The sequence below is a fragment of the Sinocyclocheilus grahami genome, unplaced genomic scaffold (genome assembly GCF_001515645.1).
Source record: "Sinocyclocheilus grahami isolate Dianchi unplaced genomic scaffold, SAMN03320097.WGS_v1.1 scaffold973.1, whole genome shotgun sequence".
NCBI lineage: Eukaryota > Metazoa > Chordata > Actinopteri > Cypriniformes > Cyprinidae > Sinocyclocheilus > Sinocyclocheilus grahami.
The window spans coordinates 188,081-208,403 of NW_015506152.1; the positions used below are offsets into that span (position 1 = coordinate 188,081).

Genomic DNA, 20,323 nt, shown 5'->3' on the forward strand with positions numbered 1-20,323 from the left:
CAGTGTTGGGGAAAGTTACTTTTAAAAGTAATGTATTACAGTATTGCATTACTCCCTAAAAAAGTAACTAATTACGTTACTTAGTTACTTTTTATGGAAAGTAATGCGTTACATTACTTTTGCGCTACTTTCGCGATACTTTTTCTATATGAGCAGGGGTTGGTTGTTTTTAATATAAGAAGTTCTATCTATAGCAAATGTAAAAGCCCTTTCACACCAAAAAGTGTAATGAATAAACCTCAGGCTAAAGGAAAAGTAAATTCACGTCTGTACAGCAGAAAGCAGGAGAAGAAACACTCTTCAGCAATAAAAAAACAATGAAGCACAATTGTTAGTTTATCTAAAGTCATTTTTGCTTGTTAGTATGGTTGAACTGGATCATCAAAGGTCAGCAGCAAAGACATTGGTTAATAAAATGGAATTAGATACATTTGTGTTATTTAAAATATTTAATTATTGCAGGTTTGCGTCATATTCTGAGTTTGCATTTCACTGTTTTAATTAATTTTGATGAATACTAAATCTGTTTTTTGTGAGTTGGATGAATTAATGCACATTCACATTTAGTCTAGAACTACAGTAGCATCATGTTCACACAGCGCACACAACTCCTCTGCACTTCTGATTTCTCCCAATATGGGGACAGGAGAGCTGTCAGTCAATAAACGGGAAAACAAAGTAACTGGCGTTACTTTTTCGAAAAAGTAACTCAGGTATTTTCTTGTAAATTAAAAATGTAATGCGTTACTTTACTAGTTACTTGAAAAAAGTAATCTGATTACGTAACTATGCAATGCGTTACCCCCCACACTGCTGTTTATTGATCTTAGCACAGCCTCAAATTCTACTCTTTTGTTTCTTTTCACTCATCAGATAAGAAAAAGAGAAAGTGCCCGTCAAACTTCTTTGCTTGTCCCAACGGTCGCTGTATCCCTATGAGCTGGACCTGTGATAAGGAGAACGACTGTGAGAGCGGAGATGACGAGGCGCACTGTGGTGAGTTTCACGTGTGTTTGTATTTCTGTCATCATGGAGACTTATACTGTCCCCTAACACTTCACTACCCCTAATTTTTGCCATTTTCATTTGCACATTATTTATTTAGCATTATTAATAAACATATAGTATGTTTATTAAGCGGATCTCCTCATGGACGGTTGGCTACTCCTTAAATGTAATATTCAAAATGGGGACATACTGCAGATTTTATTGTTTTTATGTAAAGCTCAATAAAATCGACATATCCTAAACTAAAACCTAAAAATCTAACTAGGATAAAAAGACAATTTTAGGGTATATAAAAAAAACATGATTTATTAATGGAAAAACAGCATGAAGTGATTAAATATGTAATTGTATTAATTCAAAACAAGATGAAATAGAACATTTTAAAGTGTAATGAATAGCATGACTAAAGAATCACAGAGAGTAGTAGCAGCAGATAATAATAATAATAATACAGAAAATACAGAAACCAAGAAAACAGAACTATATACTAACTTAACATACTTAACTGTATGCATTGTTTCATTGTTCTCTGTTTTTTTGTAAGTGCTTTAATAAGCTTTCTTTAAAGAGCTTATGTAAATTAAATTATTGGTCACACTTTAGTTTGGGGACCAGTTCTTACTACTAACTAAATATTAACTAGGACTTTTGCCTCAAACTCCTAATTTGCTGCTTATTAATAGTTATTAAAGCTAGTAGTTAAAGCTGCAGTCCGTAAGTTTTGCCTCTTTGTCGCCATCTCTGTTTGAAAACCTGGAATTGCAGCTGTGTGCAGAATTATCTAGCTTTCGTGGGTTGTGAGTCGGCTCGGCTGCAGCACGGATTCATCTAATTGAGGAGTATGTGTGGCAGTCAGTCACTGCACCGGTGTGGATATTTACTGTACTTCACAATCACAGATTCTAGCCTACGTCTTGGAATATGACCCAAATAAGAATTTTCACCGTATATTGCCATATGAACAAGTAAGTTCACAAGTCTGCCACGTTTGTTCTGACCAACTGAGGAAAAAAGCATTACCATAAACCTCGCTACCAATGGTGATTTAATCTAAAGATCGGTTAGCTCATATCACATCAAACCGTTCAAATTATTATTATTGTTATACTTTATTCTCAAATGATTAATGTTAACAACATCAGCATTGGTGACTATGAGTATAGTGTGTATTAGCATGTAGATTTCAATTTCTGCACAGTCTAATCTAATTGTCATACTCTTCGAATTTCATATTAAGAAATTCTTTTAACCCAAAAAGCTAATTATGCTCCCTTCGAACTGGTTTTCTTTAAAATACAAATCTTTGTAAACCCAGGCTATCTGCAATCAGAAACACATTTATAACTGTAACATTTCATAAACACATAATCCTTTCTGGATTACAATCCGTCATCAAAATGATAAATTTAATTATTCCGGCTGCTGTGAGAAAAGGCTATAAACGATCGGCCACCTGCAGGATCCTCACATGCGATAGCCTACTAGCCGGGACAACTTCTTTATGTTTACAGACGTGACGTAATGACGCAGTGCCATGCTCGAATTTCCCACGAAAACCTACCCGTACCACTCAAATTAGAAAACATTATTATAAACTAACCGTTGTGAATCGGGCTAAAGTAAGGCGATAGTTTTGAACACTGGCTGGTTATGTACTTGCTCAAATATTGATTTCGGATAATTTTTAACCAAAAAAAGTTACGGATTGCAGCATTATTTTTAGGTATGGTGTGGATTAAGGGATCTAAAATCTGTTCATACAGAATAAACCATTAATATGTGCTTTATAAGTACTAATAAACAGCAAACAACCAGTAATATGCATGCTAATAAGCAACTAGTCAATAGTGAGAACTGGTCCCTAAACTAAAGTGTTACCAAATTATTTTATATTCTTAATATATAATTATTATTATATATATTTATATACTTTATTAGTACTAGGTTTATTATTTTTAAACAGAAACTGAACTGAATACATATCAAGAGTAAACATGATGCAGGTCAACATTACAAAACAAAAAAACGCTTATGTATTCTGTGTCTTTGTGCTTTTGTTTCGTAACACCAAAGGCATTTATAAACAATTATTAATTTTTCCAAATGAGGTTTTGTCAGATTTATATCACTTTAGGGGGAAATTTTGTTCCCAGCTCGGCACGGTTCATTTAAGGTCTGTCTTTTAAATGTGTTCTTTCTGCAAGAATCTTTTGAATAATTAACTAACGGATCGTTTAATGATTCTGCTCAGATAAGTTCTGCTCAGCAACGCAGTTTGAGTGCGGGAATCATCGCTGTATTTCCAGCAGCTGGGTGTGTGATGGGGCGGACGACTGTGGAGATGGAACAGATGAGGACAGCAGATGCAGTGAGTGCTGATCCTTAAAAACAGCGTGAAATAGGACGTTTTAAAGTGTGACTGATGAATCCCAGAGAATACGACCACAGACATTTATCAACATAATGAATGACAGTGCATTTTTTCTAGACATTGTTTTCTAAGTTGCTGAATCATGTGTGTTTTTAACTCAGAGAATAAAACGTGCAGTGCGGATGCGTTCCACTGTCCGGATTCACACAAGTGTGTCCCGCAGCGCTGGGTTTGTGATGGAGACAGAGACTGTCCGGATGGAGCTGACGAGAGCCTGAAGGCCGGCTGTGGTGAGCGCTCAAATACATCATTTGTTTTGGTGCAAATACTGTGCAAATGACTCAGTAAACATGTCTGTGTGTATTATTGTTTCTCTTTCGCTCAGTGTTCAATAACACGTGTAAGGCGGGAGAGTTCATGTGCCAGAACAGACAGTGTATCCCCAAACACTTTGTGTGTGACCACGACAGCGACTGCGGCGACGGCTCTGATGAGTCTCTGGAGTGCGGTATGTTCATGATTACTCCAAACAAAGATGATTATGAGATGATTATCTCATAATTACCAAATAATGAGATGAATTATGGCAAATGATTTGTAAGATGTCAATACTTAACTCTCGCTTGAATTATATCAAGGCTTTAGTCAAAATAAACAAAAGCAAGTACAGAAGAATTAGAATTATTCAGAGTATATATATATATATATATATATATATCAATTCTCTCTAATTGCACATGATTAAATGAGTTGTAATTTTAAAATATTGCAAATTTACAATACAGTATATCGCCTTCTATAAGGTATGTTGAAAAATAAAATGAAAAATAACAAAATAATAAAAATGACAAAAACAAAGTTACTAAAACTTTAATTACAATTAAAGTGGAAGCAAAAAATAAAATAAAAATATAAATAGTATATCAAAATAACACTGACTTTTGTTAATATCTGTTGCCGTGTCTGAATGCAAAGTTACTAAAACTTTAATTAAAATTAAAGTGGAAGCAAAATATAAAATAAAAACCTATAATAGTATATCAAAATAACACTGACTTTTGTTAATATCTGTTGCCGTGTCTGAATTTTTTTTGCAGTGTGACCACACCTTAAGGACAAATAGTTTGTTAAGACTAAACTAAGGCTGCGTCTACACGAAGCCAGAGCTTTCCCTATCCGATTTTTTTCCCCCTCGTCTCAAGAAATATCTGCGTCCACACAAAACCACAAAATGATGTAGTATACACGGCAGACCAGTATGTGGCGCTGTAGTTCTGCAACAGAGATACACTAAAAATGGAGAAGAAGACTTGAATTATGCGCATAAACCTTGCGCGCGGTATACAAACGAACATGGAACAATACATTTATTAATCTGTGTTAATGTTAGTTAATAAAAAGACAATCGTTCAGTGTTTGTTCATGTTTTTGTTGCTGTTACGTGACGTAGCGGTGTCTGACTAAGGGCGAGACGTGGGCTGATGACGTCATCGTTTCAGAAAATATACGGATTCGCTGTCCACACGAAAACGCAAGAGTGACGTTTTCAAATCTATCCACTCTGGGGCCCGATTTTAAAAAATATCGGATTCACTCTCCCAAAACGCCGGATCCGTGTGGATAAAACGCCTATACGATACAAAATGTATGCGTATACAGCTAAATGTGTCTCCGTGTGGACGGGGCATAGAAGAAGTAAGGGATAATCCATGGCTAGCTGTGCATTTAATGGTTTTAATGCACACCTGCCAGCCAATCAGAATCGAGAATTCAGAAAGAGCATGGTATAAGAGAAAATAAAACATCAGGGAAGCTATTTTACTGTTTTGGTACCCATCACTACAGAAGTGCATGTTTTTAATACATACGACTTCGCGCTATCGTTTGTGATCATGGGTCTGTATTTGTCTTTGTAGAGTATCCTGCATGTAAGGCCAATGAGTTCCGCTGTGATAACGGCCGCTGTCTGATCCAGAAATCCTGGCAGTGTGACGGAGAGTTTGACTGTCACGATCACTCAGACGAAGCTCCCAAAAATCCTCACTGCAACGGTCCTGGTATGAATCCAACAGTCTATGTGGCTTCATGCTACCAAAGTGTGAAGGATGTCTAAAAGAACAGCGAGCGTTTGGGACGGGGCCAAACTAGTTCTGAGTCACAGCACAATGCAGACGCACTAATAAAATATACCACATCAAACTGAGTATCTTTGAAACGGCTTTAGAAAACAGTGTCCTAATGGATACAGTAGAGACCTGCAGTGCATTTAACGGTTCTTTCTCTTCTTCCTTAAAGCAGAAAAGAAATGTAATGACACGGCGTATGCATGTGGGAATGGTAAATGCATCAGTGAGACGTTACTGTGCAATCACAATGATGACTGTGGCGACGGGACGGATGAGCTGAACTGCTTCATTAATGAATGTCTGAACAGTAAACTGAGTGGCTGCTCTCAGCTGTGTGATGACCTGAAGATCGGATTCAAGGTAAAGATTTTAGATCATCTTAATGCCTGTTTCCTCCCTCAGAAATGGCGATGTGGAACTTTGTTTGTTTATTTGATTTGCCTATTGCACTGCCAGTAATTATTCTCTTTATCAGTAACACAAAACACCAAAATATATTTATAGTTTTATTCTAGTTTCTTGCATTGTTTTTATGAATGTGGGTACGTTTCGTAAAAAAGCAACATTTTGAACAAAAAGCTGAGAAAATCCAATTTTTATCAAAGACTGTCTGGATTGGATTCAGAATGATGATCAAAACATAGATGGAATAGATCGCTTCCATCAACACTCACAAAGCTTCACAGTCCTAAACCACTTCCTGAGTCGACATTTCATTCAGTAACGTTAGGCAGTTTTGATCTATATGCTGTTTAATGTTTGATGATTGCGTTATTTTACATATGCATCAGCTTACATACGCGATCGCTTGTTTCTGCTGCTGCTTCACTGTTTTGATCCAGACATTCAGTACTCTTTCAGAAAATGCATAATAGCGCCTCCCAGTGCTTGAAGTGGGCCGGGCCTTGAATGCATGTGGGGTGCGAGAGCATGTCAGGGGAGGCGCGCAGAGTAGTAGAATAATAATTAATTATTGATTACTAAAATCAATAATACGACAAATATCGAAACGAAAATAATATCTTAAAATGAAAAGAAGCAGGCTTTTGCGATCAACCTGCTGCCAAGATGGCGATGGCCGGCTCTTTACTACCTTTACCGGTAGTAAAGGCAGGCGATTTAGTGGTCTTTGACGTCTCCCTGTGGTCCTGTTTGGTATCGCAGCTTGACTTGTGCTAATTTGTATTGAAAACTTTTATTTAATTATTGATTGATTGATTGTTGCACTATACATACATTGTGAATTATTAAAAAGTACTTTAATATAAATAAATAAATAGGTGGGTGGGGGGTGAGTACCAGCACTTCTTTTTTTCCACTTCAAGCACCGCCTCCTATCGTATAACAGCAAAAACATGGAAAGCTGGAAAACTCCGACAATGCTCTTATTTCCAGAGAATATATATACGTGTGTGTGTGTGTGTGTGTGTGTGTGTGTGTGTGCATATTTTTTTAGGGCTGTCAACGTTAACACATTAGCGCATGCAATTAGTTCAAAAAGTCTTAACGCGTTACAATAATTTAACACAATTACTGAAGCACAATTTCTATTCTAACCTTTTAACTCGATTGCGCTTCTCTGTATACGATCAGATCATTTTAAGCTGCCAAACTCCGGGAAAGTGCAGTGATCCAGTAAGCAAATGCATTCAGACAATCAGTCCAAATCAGTGCTAATGTAAAGAAAACCAGGCTGATTACATCAGAGATGGCAGAGAGAATAGAGACTCGCGTTGCATTTTCAGTGAATTATGCTTCGAGCTCTCAACAGACCGCTTGTATGATACACAGACTACATTTTCTCGGCTGGATAAAGCAAACCAGCTTCTCTCTAGTAAAGGTTTGTTGGTTAAGGATTGCAATCAAGGTAAAGATGATGCAGTGACATACAGGAGTCGTACAGTAAGCACCGTGAGTCTGATATATTGATGCACAAACAAGATGAGCGCTCTTGACGCACAGATCATACATTTTACTTTTGCCAGGACACATTTTAGTACATCCACGTTGTTTCCACACACATTAATGATATAATGTTTTGATTTGTCATGTGTATGTTGCTGTGTTTAGTCATTCTGAATGGATCCATGTGCTGGTGGGTACATGCAGTCAGCTCAAGGCTGAGGTTTAGGGTTTTTAGGCATCTCTCTGTGGTCCTGTTTGGTATCGCAATTTGATTTGTCTATTGTACACATACTATAAACTATACATTCTGAAAAATATTTTTCATTATTATATTTATTTTTTTATTTTTTAATGTGTGCTCTGCTGTGCACAAATGTATCAATTATATGGACTTCTTATATCATTTGGTTCTTTGGTGTCCTTTTGGAGTCTCCGAGTATCCTTTTTATGTAAAGACATCTACATTTATCTTGAAATAAGCTTTCAGAAAATACAGTTTTGTAAGAATCACCCTTCAATCTTTCAGTTCACTTTACTGGATACAGTAAATAATGACCAAATGAATGTGTTAAACATGATAACTGGTATATTCTTTATTTCATGATAAGTATGTGATTAATTGTGATTAATCACACAATCTGATTAAAAATTTTAATCTATTGACAGCCCTAATATATCTATATATTCAATTAGGTGTACTTCATCCTTTTTTGTTTTGCTTTTTGTTTTGCCTTGTGCGTTGTGTATTTTGTATTGTTTGTTTTGTATTAATTTAACTATATTCTGAAAATTAATTTCATATATTTAGATTTATAGTTTGGGTGTGAGACAAGGGCATAACAATGAAGTCTACAAATACAAAGCATTTGAAAAGTAGGAAAAATACTTTATTAGCAGAACTTTTGTCCCCAGGGAAAGAAGAAACATTCCTTTGTTGACTCCTTTATATAAATGCAGTCAACACTGTGAAATCATAAAATGAACAGGTATCACAATCCGATACTTACCGTTCTTATGTGTTTCTCCCTCCAGTGCAGATGCCGCCCTGGCTTTAGACTGAAGGATGATGGGAAGACCTGTGTAGATGTGGATGAGTGCTCCACCACTTATCCCTGCACACAGCACTGCATCAACACTCACGGCAGCTTCCGCTGTGTGTGTGTGGATGGCTTCCAGCTCAGCCCCTCCGACCCCACTGTCTGCAAGTCCACCTCCGGTATGAGTCAGACGGCCGATCTGTCCATTATAGTTACGCACAAGACATCTGGCCATGTTACATTGTAGGATGATTCAATTAGATCAGGGTTTTTCAAATGATTGTGAAAATATGAAAAGTACACTTTCCAAAGGAATTCACCACTGGATTTGCCATTTGCAATGTTGATCCATCGTTATAAAAAAGAATGAACCTTTTAAATAAGTGTCCTGTTCTGTTGTTTCTTTTTTTACTTTAATATGTCTTCATTTTCTCTCACTTTACTGTACAGACGAGGAGCCGTTCCTTATCTTCGCTAACCGGTATTACTTGAGAAAGCTCAACTTGGACGGCTCAAACTACACACTTTTAAAGCAGGTATGATTTAACACTAGTTTTTCAAACTCTGTACCATAACATTTCATTCCAGTTGTTTGCCTGGTTCCTCATGAATGATTGCTTTCCCAGGGTCTGAACAATGCTGTTGCGTTGGACTTCGACTACAGGCAGCAGATGATCTATTGGACAGATGTGACGACTCAAGGCAGTATGATACGACGCATGCACATCAACGGCAGCGACGTTCAGGTGATTTGCATGCAACTTCGTTGTTTTGAATATTAAAGAAATAGTTCACCCAAAAACGAACGTTTGCTGAAAATGTGCTCACTCTCAGGCTATCTAAGATGTAGTTGAGCTTCTTTCTTCATCAGAAAAGTTTTGGAGAAATGTAGCATTTCATCACTTGCTCAGCAATGGATGCTCTGCAGTGAATGGGTGCCGTCAGAATGAGAGTCCAAACAGCTGATAAAAACATTACAATAATCCACACCACTCCAGTCCAGCGAAAAACTGCATGTTTGTAAGAAACAAATCCATCAAGACATTTAAGTTTAAAGCATTGCTTCTAGCTAAATATGAGTCCTATATCCATAATATTGCTTTCTCCAGTGAAAAAGTTATCTTGCTTGAATCAGGAGAGAAATATGCACAGGTCAAGCACTGATTATAAGCTAAAAGAGTCCAAAACAGCTCTAAACAAACATGTCTGTGTATTTTGATGTGAGAGACAATATGGGATGGACTTTTTCACTGCAGGAAGCGTTATGTAAGGAATAATTGACGACAGGCCATTGAATCATTATAAAATATTGCACGCCCTTCGCAGAGTGGCTGTTACACCTCGGGTGTGCATTATAGAGATTGCGTGTGTGTTTGTGCGTCTCTCAACAGAGTTTGGCAGCAGCGTCTCTAATAGTGAAATTGTAAGATTTCTTTCCGTGCATAATAAATAATAAAATGCAATTTTGTGGCAAAAACACAGAAATAATTTGTCATTTTTATCCTTTTGTTTACTATAAATATTTGCTTATTTAGTGTCGTTGTGGGTTTTGGTTCTTTTGCTGTTTTAGGCTGTAAGGATCTTTGAAATAACTTAAATCATTTGGTGAAGTGATATGAACATGTAATGCGGTCAAGACCTGCTTGGAACTACTTTAGCCGTGCGTTTCCCTGAAATTAATTGCACACCTTAGAACATTCGTCAGCCAATCAGATTCAAGCATTCAACAGCCCCATAGTATAACATGGATTATGGTATACAAGCAGCTGCGTTAATTGGATGACTTGTGAATTCTTGTGATGTTTTTATCAGCTGTTTGGACTCAAAAACTGAAACTTTTCTGAAACTGGACTCTGCTGCAGGTTCTCCATCGCACGTCTCTCAGCAACCCTGATGGTCTGGCTGTCGATTGGGTCGGGGGTAACCTGTATTGGTGTGATAAGGGGCGGGACACTATTGAGGTGTCGAAGCTGAACGGAGCATACAGGACAATGCTGGTCAACACGGGACTGAGGGAACCCAGAGCCATAGCTGTGGACGCCCGCAATGGGTAAAGATTGAAAATACCTTAATTGCTTTCTTTCTCCATTATTGTGTTCTCATCTTCCCGTTTCTGCTAATAAGGATTATGAATCATAAGGGTTTTCTTTGTCAGGTACCTGTACTGGTCTGACTGGGGTGATAATCCGCATATCGGCCGCATTGGGATGGATGGCACCAACAGAATTGTGATCATACAGGACAAGTTAACCTGGCCCAACGGTCTCACTCTGGACTTCATCAATGATCGCATCTACTGGGCAGACGCCAGAGAGGACTACATTGAGTTTGCCAGCTTAGACGGATCCAACAGACATACAGGTGAAGACAAAATCTCAAATATAAGCCATTCCGTGAAGGGGCCGCAGGTTATCAGAGCTGTTTTTTTTTGTATTCAGTATAGCAGCAGGCCTGACTATAAACTCTAGTTAAGAGGATAGTATGAAGTAACTTACACTTTAGCAAGTTAACCATTTTTAGCATATCTCCAATATGAATAGTTCAAAAATAAGCAAAGCAAGCTCTTCATGACTGGACAGCCAGGCCAAACATCTTAGATAACGATAACTAACTGTTATACAATCATAAAATAAAAATATATACTAATAATTTTTAGTTTTAGGCTTACATAGATTTTGACTAAGTTAATCAAAATACAATAGTATAGTAATATTGTGAATTTTATTTTTTTTACAATTTAAAATACCGGTTCTCTATGTGAATATCTGTTAAAATGTAATTTATTCCTGTGATCAAAGCTGTATTTTCAGCATCATTACTCCAGTCTTCAGTGTCACATGATACAGAAATCATTCTAATATGCTGATCTGCTCCTCAAGAAACATTTCTGATTACTATCCATGTTGAAGACAGTTGTGCTGCTGAATATTTTGTTTTTTTCTTTTGTGGAAATTCTGAAACTTTTTGCTAATTTTAATGCATCATTGCTAAATAAGTATCAATCCTTACTGACCCCAAACTTTTGAACAGTAGTGCATTTAATAAATAACATATTAAATAATAATGATAAATAATTAGAAAATAACATAAAATGCATCAAATATGAATTAGAATATGAATTATTAAATTCCTACTAAGTGCTTCATTGAATTGAGGAGAGTATTTTATGTTTGCTTGTGCAAGGTTGCTATGTGTGTGTTATGTTTGTGTAGTTAGTAATCCCTGTGTTTGTGCTGCAGTTTTGACTCAGGACATCCCACACATATTCGCCATGACTCTGTTTGAGGAGTACATCTACTGGACAGACTGGGAGACCAAGTCCATCAACAGAGCTCATAAAACACTGGGCACCAACAAGACCTTGCTGATCAGCACCTTACACAGGCCCATGGACATCCACATCTACCACCCCTACAGACAGCCAGAGGGTCGGGACACTCTTTTACACACACTCGTCTATCCCGGCCACTGTCAAAAACCATCTTAGATGATCTTGTTTCATGCCTTGATGTTATCTTTCTTGAAATTGAAGGAGCTGTAGCTTTAACGTCATGCTCTCTTGTCTCCCATTGTAGTCACAAATCACCCGTGTCAGACAGACAATGGCGGCTGCAGTAACTTGTGTCTGCTCTCTCCGGGTGGAGGTTATAAATGTGCCTGTCCCACTAACTTCTACCTGGCCGCTGATGGGAAACAGTGCATGTCCAACTGCACCGCCAGCCAGGTGAGCGCATGATACTTGAGCTTAGACTTTTAGACCCAGTCTTAAACAGAATGACATGTACCATTTCTCATTTGAAATATGTTCCTCTAACATCTCTCATCAGTTTGTCTGCAAGAATGACAAGTGTATCCCGTTCTGGTGGAAGTGTGACACTGAGGACGACTGTGGCGACCGATCCGACGAGCCTGCCGACTGCCGTGAGTGATGTGGATTTGAGGGAGATACATTTGCTCCCTGTGGCGTAACTAACAGATGTGTAATAAAAGCACATTTGTACATATTTCTTTCAACAGCTGAGTTTAAATGCAGACCAGGTCAGTTCCAGTGTGATACTGGGATCTGTACAAACCCAGCGTACATCTGTGACGGAGACAACGACTGCCAGGATAACTCTGATGAGGCCAGCTGCGGTATGTTTCAACACATGCTTTTACTTTTGCGCAAAATGTCAAAATGGATGTTGACTTTTTCTTTACTGTACTAAAGTAAATTTTTCAAATAGGTATATTTTCCTCAGAATATTTTTATTTTGGAAAACTTTTACTTCACTTTTTGCTCCCATGAATTTCATAAAAAACATATTGTTCCTTGCTATTTTGAACTGAAGAAATTGAGGCGTGATAGCATTGTTGATTCTTTTCATTGAACCCGCTGAATCAGCTCTGATCCAATTGCAGCTCTTCTAACTATAGATAATGTTAAATGAATGCAAAGCATGCCCATGCACCATCTCCTCTGCTACAGCAGTTCATACAGTATAATGATCTAATGAGATATAAAACTAGTGTATTTGCAAAACAATATTCTTAAAATATTAACACATTTTGCTCCATGTGAAGTTTTTATATTGTTTCTACTATGTGTCACACATTTACATACATTCTGTTTTTCTTCACTTTTAAATACTATATTATATATTTTGTGAAGCAAATGAGGGAAGCGTACTGGTGCACTCGTGAAATTCCAACAGCCGGGAATTTCAGTTAGGACTCCGCTGTCAAGCATTCATCGGGCAAATCTCCCGCTCCCTACCAAAAGAACAAACAAACTACTACTCCTCACCTGCACAAACAAGGACTTTTTAAACTCTGCTGGGCTTTGCTTCATGGAAACCTGGTTGAACAGAGCCATCCCAGACAGCGAGCTTCATCTAACGGGCTTCCAGCTGTTCAGAGCGGATTGCGTCACCGAGTTGTCGAAGAAGAAGATGTGCTGCCTAAATGTGGAAGCTTTCTTTATTAACTGTAAGCCTTTTTATTCGCCGTGGGAGTTTTCCTCGTTTATTCTGGTCAGCGTGTACATTCCTCCTTACGCGTGTGTGAGCACGGCGCTAGAACAGCTGGCTGATCAGATCACACACACAGAGCAGCGTTATCCGAACTCTTTCATTATCATTCTGGGTGATTTTAATAAAGCTAATCTCACCGGCGAACTGCCTAAATACAGACAGCACATCACATGTCCCACCAGGGACAGTAATATACTTGACCATTGTTACACAGTTTTAAAGGATGCATATTACTCTGTCCCCCGAGCGGCTCTGGGACTCTTATCACTGTTTAGTTCATCTCCTACCAGCCTACAAACAGAAACCTAAATCTGCTAAGCCCATGGGCGACATTAGGGGGGGGGGCAATTGCTCCCCCAAATTGTTAGTCATGGAATCCCAAGCGCTAAATACCCTCAAAGTGTTTTTGCAGCATTGAGCAATGTAACCAATCACAGACATATCTGTTGATTTATTAAACACAATGGCCAATCAGAAACGTTTTGTCAGAATTCACTCACTGCTGAAAGCGCCGCAGTTTTTAAGTGCAGTTTTGCACGCTCGTGAATCATCTCATGACCTTTCACACGGTACGTGGCAGTCGCGAGTGTCTAGTTCATTCAACAATGGGAGACATGCGGAAAGCGGCAAAACGCGTGCGGTTTCACTGGCGTAGACAGAGCACAAGCGGTGCTCCTGCACCCAAAATCCTGCCGCTTCCACGGGCAAGGCGCTTCGCGGCAGGCGCCGCCAAAGATAAAAATATTTTATCTTTTTGTGAGCGGCAGCAGCAGCTGCGTCGGTTTCAACCAATTAGTGAACAGATTACTAACAACCATGACCACATCAATATGATTTTTTTGCATTTCCAGCAAATCCCTGCACCTGGGATGCATTGTTTAGGCTCAATTAGTTTTCTCAATTTTCCTTTAAAATGATATTTCATTCAAACTTTTACTTCAATCATGACCTCACAGGTAATAATGTTTCAACAACTTCACTTGTGCCAAATGAAAAAAAAGGTAAATAATGACAACAATTAATGACAGAATGACACAAACACAAATTTCCGTTATGTTTTATTTAGTTTTTAGTAAATGCAAAGGTGACGTTGACAATTGTAACTATGGCAACGTCCGCTCCGAGACTGCAACGTGACCACCGCCTCAACTGCACAAAACGCTTCCACTACAAGAGAAAGTGGCAGCCGCGCGGCGATTCCACCGCTTGCCGCGTCCCGTGTGAAAGGGCCTTAAGTGCAGATGCATTGTAAATAAGAGATTCATTGTGCAGTTTAGAGAGCTTCATTGATTATGAGATTATGAAGATGAGTGACGCTTTTCTAGTGATAAAGGGAGCACGCTTTGCGCACTTTGTAGGGTATAATCCATTCAGAATTTGTATGAAACTTTCGTTTTTCGGACACATAGGCTACACCCTGCAAAGTTTCGGGAATGACATCTGCATATATATATGAGGGATTCACTCTCGAAATAGCAGTGATTGGCAATGGATGGAACATATGTTGATTTAATTCTGGAACCGGTCCTGGCCAAACCTCCACAGACAGCATGCGTCCCGAGCGAGATCTAATTCACAGACCAAAAGCGTGTGTAAACTTTATTGAGATCGGGACATATCAACCCGTAATTTCATTTCATTTCCAGTAACGGACGGTAGAAAGTTCAGCAATGAATGGTATGCGATTTATGACAGAATATAGTCCCACAACTGATCGTTTATTTTTTCCTCACGTGTCTCGCCTTTAGTAACAACGATTCAAAACGGAAACATTTCAAGTGACACGGGAAAAAGACATGGAAAGCTTCAGTGAACATCAGAAAAGCAGTGTGCACATTTCTGGTTAAAAATGAAAGGCCATCAACTGACAAACGGGAAGCATCACCATTCAAACCAACAGAAAGAGCCAAAGCTAGTCCACAGTTTACTAAACGGTGGCATCCTCTTTAAGTTATTCTTGACTGTGTTGGATTGACTGCTTTGATGCGTTGCAAAACGGTAGGGCATTGTTTTGATGCTTACATTGAGAAAAAAAAAAACGTATTTATTTATTTCATTTATATATATATATATATATATATATATATATTATATATAAGTACTTTTTTTTTTTGCCCCCCCCTGACTCAAGAGTCAAATGTCGCCCATGGCTAAGCCTGTAGTAAAAACTGTAAAGAGATGGACTAATGAAGCAAAGCGGGATTTACAAGCCTGCTTCGACCTAACTGATTGGAGTGTTTTTGAGGCTACAGACACTGATCTGGATGAGCTCACTGGCAACGTGACATTCTACATCCGTTTCTGTGAGGACATGTGTGTTCCCACCAGGATCTATTTAACATTTAACAACGACAATCCTTGGTTCAGTGCAAAACTCGAACAGCTTTGCCAGGCCAATGAAGACACCTACAGGAGTGGGGGGACAAAGCTTTGTACAAACAGGCCAAATACACACTGAATAGGGAGATAAGAGTAGCTAAGAGAAGCTACTCTAAAAAGCTGAAAAAACTGTTCTCAAGCAATGACCCTGCATCAGTGTGGCAGGGCCTGAAAGCCATCACCAGCTACAAGACCCCGTCCTCCAGCCCTGATGAGAATCAACTCTTAGCTGACAGTTTGAATGAGTTTTACTGCAGGTTTGAAAAACCTGGTCTCACACCCCACACCCGCTCTGACCGTCTCACAACACAGCCATCAACACACTCCCCCTCCCTCCCCCTACTGCTTCTCAGCCTGTACTTAAGATCTGTTAAGATGATATACACAAAGTCTTCTGGAAACAGGAGACAGGGAAAGCCAAAGGCCCAGATGGTGTCTCTCCAGCCTGCCTCAAAATCTACGCTGTCCAGCTGTCATCTATCTTCACACTGATCGTTCAACAGATCCCTGGAGCTGTGTGACGTCCCCTCCTGCTTCAAACGCTCCACCATCATCCCTGTACCCAAGAAACCAAAAATCACGGGACTAAATGACTACAGACCTGTTGCCATAACGTCTGTGGTCATGAAGTCATTTGAGTGACTGGTGTTGGCTTATCTGAAGGACATCACTGGACCCTTGCTGGACCCCCTGCAGTTTGCTTACCAAGCAAACAGGTCTGTGGATGATGCAGTCAACATGGGACTACACTACATCCTGCAACATCTGGACAAACCAGGGACTTATGCAAGGATCCTGTTTGTGGACTTCAGCTCAGCTTTCAAAACCATCATCCCAGATCCCCTCCCGAATAAACTGACCCAGCTCTCTGTACCCACCTCCATCTGTCAGTGGATCATCAGCTTTCTGACAGACAGGCAACAGCTAGTGAGGTTGGGAAAACTCACATCCACCACCGAAACCATCAGCACTGGAGCTCCTCAGGGCTGCGTTCTCTCCCCACTGCTCTTCACCCTCTACACAAATGTCTGCTCCTCTGACACCACAGTCATTTGTCTCATCCAGGACGGTGAGGAGTCGACTTACAGATTGAGCAGCTAGCCTGGCTGTCTGCTGCAGTTATAACAACTTGGAGCTGAACACGCTCAAAACAGTGAAGATGATCGTACACTTCAGGAGAAACCCCCTGCACTCCCCCCACTCACCATCATGAACAGCACTGTGGCTGCAGTAGAGTCATTCAGGTTCCTGGGCACCACCATCTCTCAGGACCTGAAGTGGGATATTCACATTGACTCCATCGTGACAAAGGCCCAGCAGAGGTTGTACTTCCTTCATCAACTGAAAAAGTTCAACCTGCCACAGGCGCAGATGACACAGTTTTACTCAGCTGTTATTGAGTCGGTTCTGTGCTCTTTTATAACTGTCTGGTTTTGGTCAGCTATCAAATCAGATATAAGAAGACTGCAACAGACTGTTAGGTCAGCTGAAAGGATAGCTGATGTGCACCTGCCCAACCTTCAGGACTTGTACAACTCCAGAGGGAAGAAATGGGCAGGTAACATCATCACAGACCCCTCTCACCCCGGCCACAACCTGCTTGCACTTCTCCCTTCAGGGCTGCAGTAGAGACATTCAGGTTCCTGGGCACCACCATCTCTCAGGACCTGAAGTGGGATATTCACATTGACTCCATCGTGACAAAGGCCCAGCAGAGGTTGTACTTCCTTCATCAACTGAAAAAGTTCAACCTGCCACAGGCGCAGATGACACAGTTTTACTCAGCTGTTATTGAGTCGGTTCTGTGCTCTTTTATAACTGTCTGGTTTTGGTCAGCTATCAAATCAGATATAAGAAGACTGCAACAGACTGTTAGGTCAGCTGAAAGGATAGCTGATGTGCACCTGCCCAACCTTCAGGACTTGTACAACTCCAGAGGGAAGAAATGGGCAGGTAACATCATCACAGACCCCTCTCACCCCGGCCACAACCTGCTTGCACTTCTCCCTTCAGGCAGACGCTACAGATCTCTGTGCACTAGAACATCAAGCATAAAAACAGTTTTCCCCCATGCCATCTCAGCTTAAACAGCTAAATACAGAATACACCTGTCTTCTGTAATTCATTTCTCAATAACTAATTATTGCCTCTCTCTCAAGTATTATGTAAATACATATTCATATGTTTATTTATACAGGTGTATAGACAGTAAATAATGCACAAATCTGTACATAAATCTTCTGTTCCAGATGCATATCCCATTATTATCATTTATTTATTTATTTTTCATTAGTCTTATATAAATATTATTTCTGTTCTCAGTGTCATATACAGGTGCATCTCAATAAATTAGAATGTCATGGAAAAGTTCATTTATTTCAGTAATTAAACTCAAATTGTGAAACTTGTGTATTAAATAAATGCAATGCACACAGACTGAAGTAGTTTAAGTCTTTGGTTCTTTTAATTGTGATGATTTTGGCTGATATATCCAGAATATGCACAAACGGTATTAATGCTGTGCTTGTGAACTTTATGATTACTCAGATTATTGTTAATAGTAAGTACAAGTACAGTATTCATAGACCACTAGTGTCTTTTATCGTCATGTTGCTATTGCTGCTGTTTTATAAAAGCTTGACTTTGTGCCTAAGAACACTGTATCATCTGTGGTAAGACTCTACCTCAGCTGGCTCCAGTAGAGCAATAACCTTATCAATTTTAGTCCACTGATGTGTTTGTATGTGTGTTTTGCAGATATCCATGTGTGTTTGCCCAGTCAGTTTAAATGCACCAATCCCAGTCGCTGTATTCCCGGAATATTCCGCTGTAACGGCCAAGACAACTGCGGAGAAGGAGAGGATGAAAAAGACTGCCGTGAGTTTCATTATAAGACAATAAGACATAAAAATAAGACGTAAAAAGCCTTTTGTGTTTTAATAATCCCATAAAGTCATGTTGTGATTTTGATTTTAATGTGATCAATTGTAAAGCCGCACGCATACATACAGTCAGTAAGATTTTATATATATATATATATATTTTTTTTTTTTTTTAAAGAAATTAATACTTTTATTCAGCAAGGATGCATTAAATGGATCAAAAGTGACATAAAACTAAATTCATAATATTGCAAAATATTTCTTTTCTAATGAACTTAATCAGGTATATTTGATTAGGGAGACATCCAAAGGGGCTCCAGGGCTAGAGTTGATAAGAAATGTTTCAGACAACATTTCTGATAAGAAAATATCAGACAAATGGCCAAGGAAATAAATAGATACTATATATACAAAGTAAATAACGAGAACCTAAAAAAACAGGTGTGAACAATCAGAAACCTTGAACTATAATCAGTCACGTTGGAAACTAAACGGAACAGGAACTAAACACGGAAAAACTCAACACAAAAACAAAGACCAAAAGGAACGAAATATACTTCAAAGTAAAAGTCCTTAGAAACACAGAATACAGGTGGAATATTACAGCTAGCGCCATAAAAAAAGAAAAGAAAGTCCAGGTGGGAAATGGTAGATCCCAGAAGGAAGGAAAGGAAGGCCAGGACATCAAAGTCAAAAGTCAAAGTCTGCTTTATTGTCAATTCTGCCACATGTACAGCACATACATACAGAGAATTGAAATTGCATTACTCTCAGACCCTTGGTGCATACAGTTAACACTTAACACTAACAGTAGACATAAAACAGATAAATACAGTTTAAAAAATATATTAAATACAACCTATACAATATATAAATAAGGACATTGTAAAGAAAAAAAGATAGAAAAAGTGGCATAAGGCACATGGCAGTTAGAGTGCAAACCAGTGATATAAACTACTGTGAAAATATAAGTGTAGTGCAAAAAGAGCTTATCAGTCTGTTAAAGTGATAAAGAGCTAAAGAGCTCAGAGAACAGTCTTTAATTAAACTGTGCATATGCAGATGTCATTCCCTTAAACAGCAATCTCCTTCGTCTTCTCCACATTCAGAGAGAGATAGTTGTCACTGAACCACCTGGCCAGGTGGCTCACCTCGCTCCTGTAGTTTGTCTCATCTCTGTTGCTAATGAGACCCACTACAGTTGTGTCATCCGCAAACTTAATAAAGAGGTTGGAGTTGTGTGACGGTGTGCAGTCGTGTGTCAGCAGAGTGAAGAGGAGGGGGCTCAGCACACATCCTTGCGGGGCCCCAGTGTTCAGTGTGATGGTGCTGGATGTGTTACTGCCGACCCTCACTGAGGTCTCCCAGTCAGGAAGTCCAACAGCCAGTTGCACAGCGAAGTGTTGAGCCCCAGCTGGACCAGTTTGTGAATGAGCTGTTGAGGGATGATTGTGTTGAATGCTGAACTGAAGTCTATGAACAGCATTCTAACATATGAGTCTTTTTTGTCCAGATGTGTGAGTGCTGAGTGGAGGGTAGTGGCGATGGCGTCATCGGTCGAGCGTTTGGACCGATATGCAAACTGGAAGGGGTCCAGGGAGGG

The 20,323-nt window shown here is 39.2% G+C and overlaps 1 protein-coding gene across 1 annotated transcript in view; it reads left to right on the forward strand.

Annotated features, from left to right (window-relative positions):
- The window catches only part of LOC107565008 (low-density lipoprotein receptor-related protein 1-like), a 64,940-nt gene that overhangs the window by 13,989 nt on the left and 30,628 nt on the right, over positions 1-20,323 (forward strand). Inside the window, exons 8-23 of the mRNA XM_016250192.1 lie at positions 874-996; positions 3,260-3,376; positions 3,541-3,669; positions 3,765-3,887; positions 5,296-5,436; positions 5,678-5,865; positions 8,443-8,626; positions 8,898-8,983; positions 9,074-9,193; positions 10,310-10,497; positions 10,603-10,808; positions 11,687-11,875; positions 12,023-12,171; positions 12,275-12,368; positions 12,465-12,581; positions 18,596-18,715. Of these exons, the coding sequence (XP_016105678.1) occupies positions 874-996; positions 3,260-3,376; positions 3,541-3,669; positions 3,765-3,887; positions 5,296-5,436; positions 5,678-5,865; positions 8,443-8,626; positions 8,898-8,983; positions 9,074-9,193; positions 10,310-10,497; positions 10,603-10,808; positions 11,687-11,875; positions 12,023-12,171; positions 12,275-12,368; positions 12,465-12,581; positions 18,596-18,715 (2,274 nt within the window). The remainder of the gene's footprint in view (positions 1-873; positions 997-3,259; positions 3,377-3,540; positions 3,670-3,764; positions 3,888-5,295; positions 5,437-5,677; positions 5,866-8,442; positions 8,627-8,897; positions 8,984-9,073; positions 9,194-10,309; positions 10,498-10,602; positions 10,809-11,686; positions 11,876-12,022; positions 12,172-12,274; positions 12,369-12,464; positions 12,582-18,595; positions 18,716-20,323) is intronic.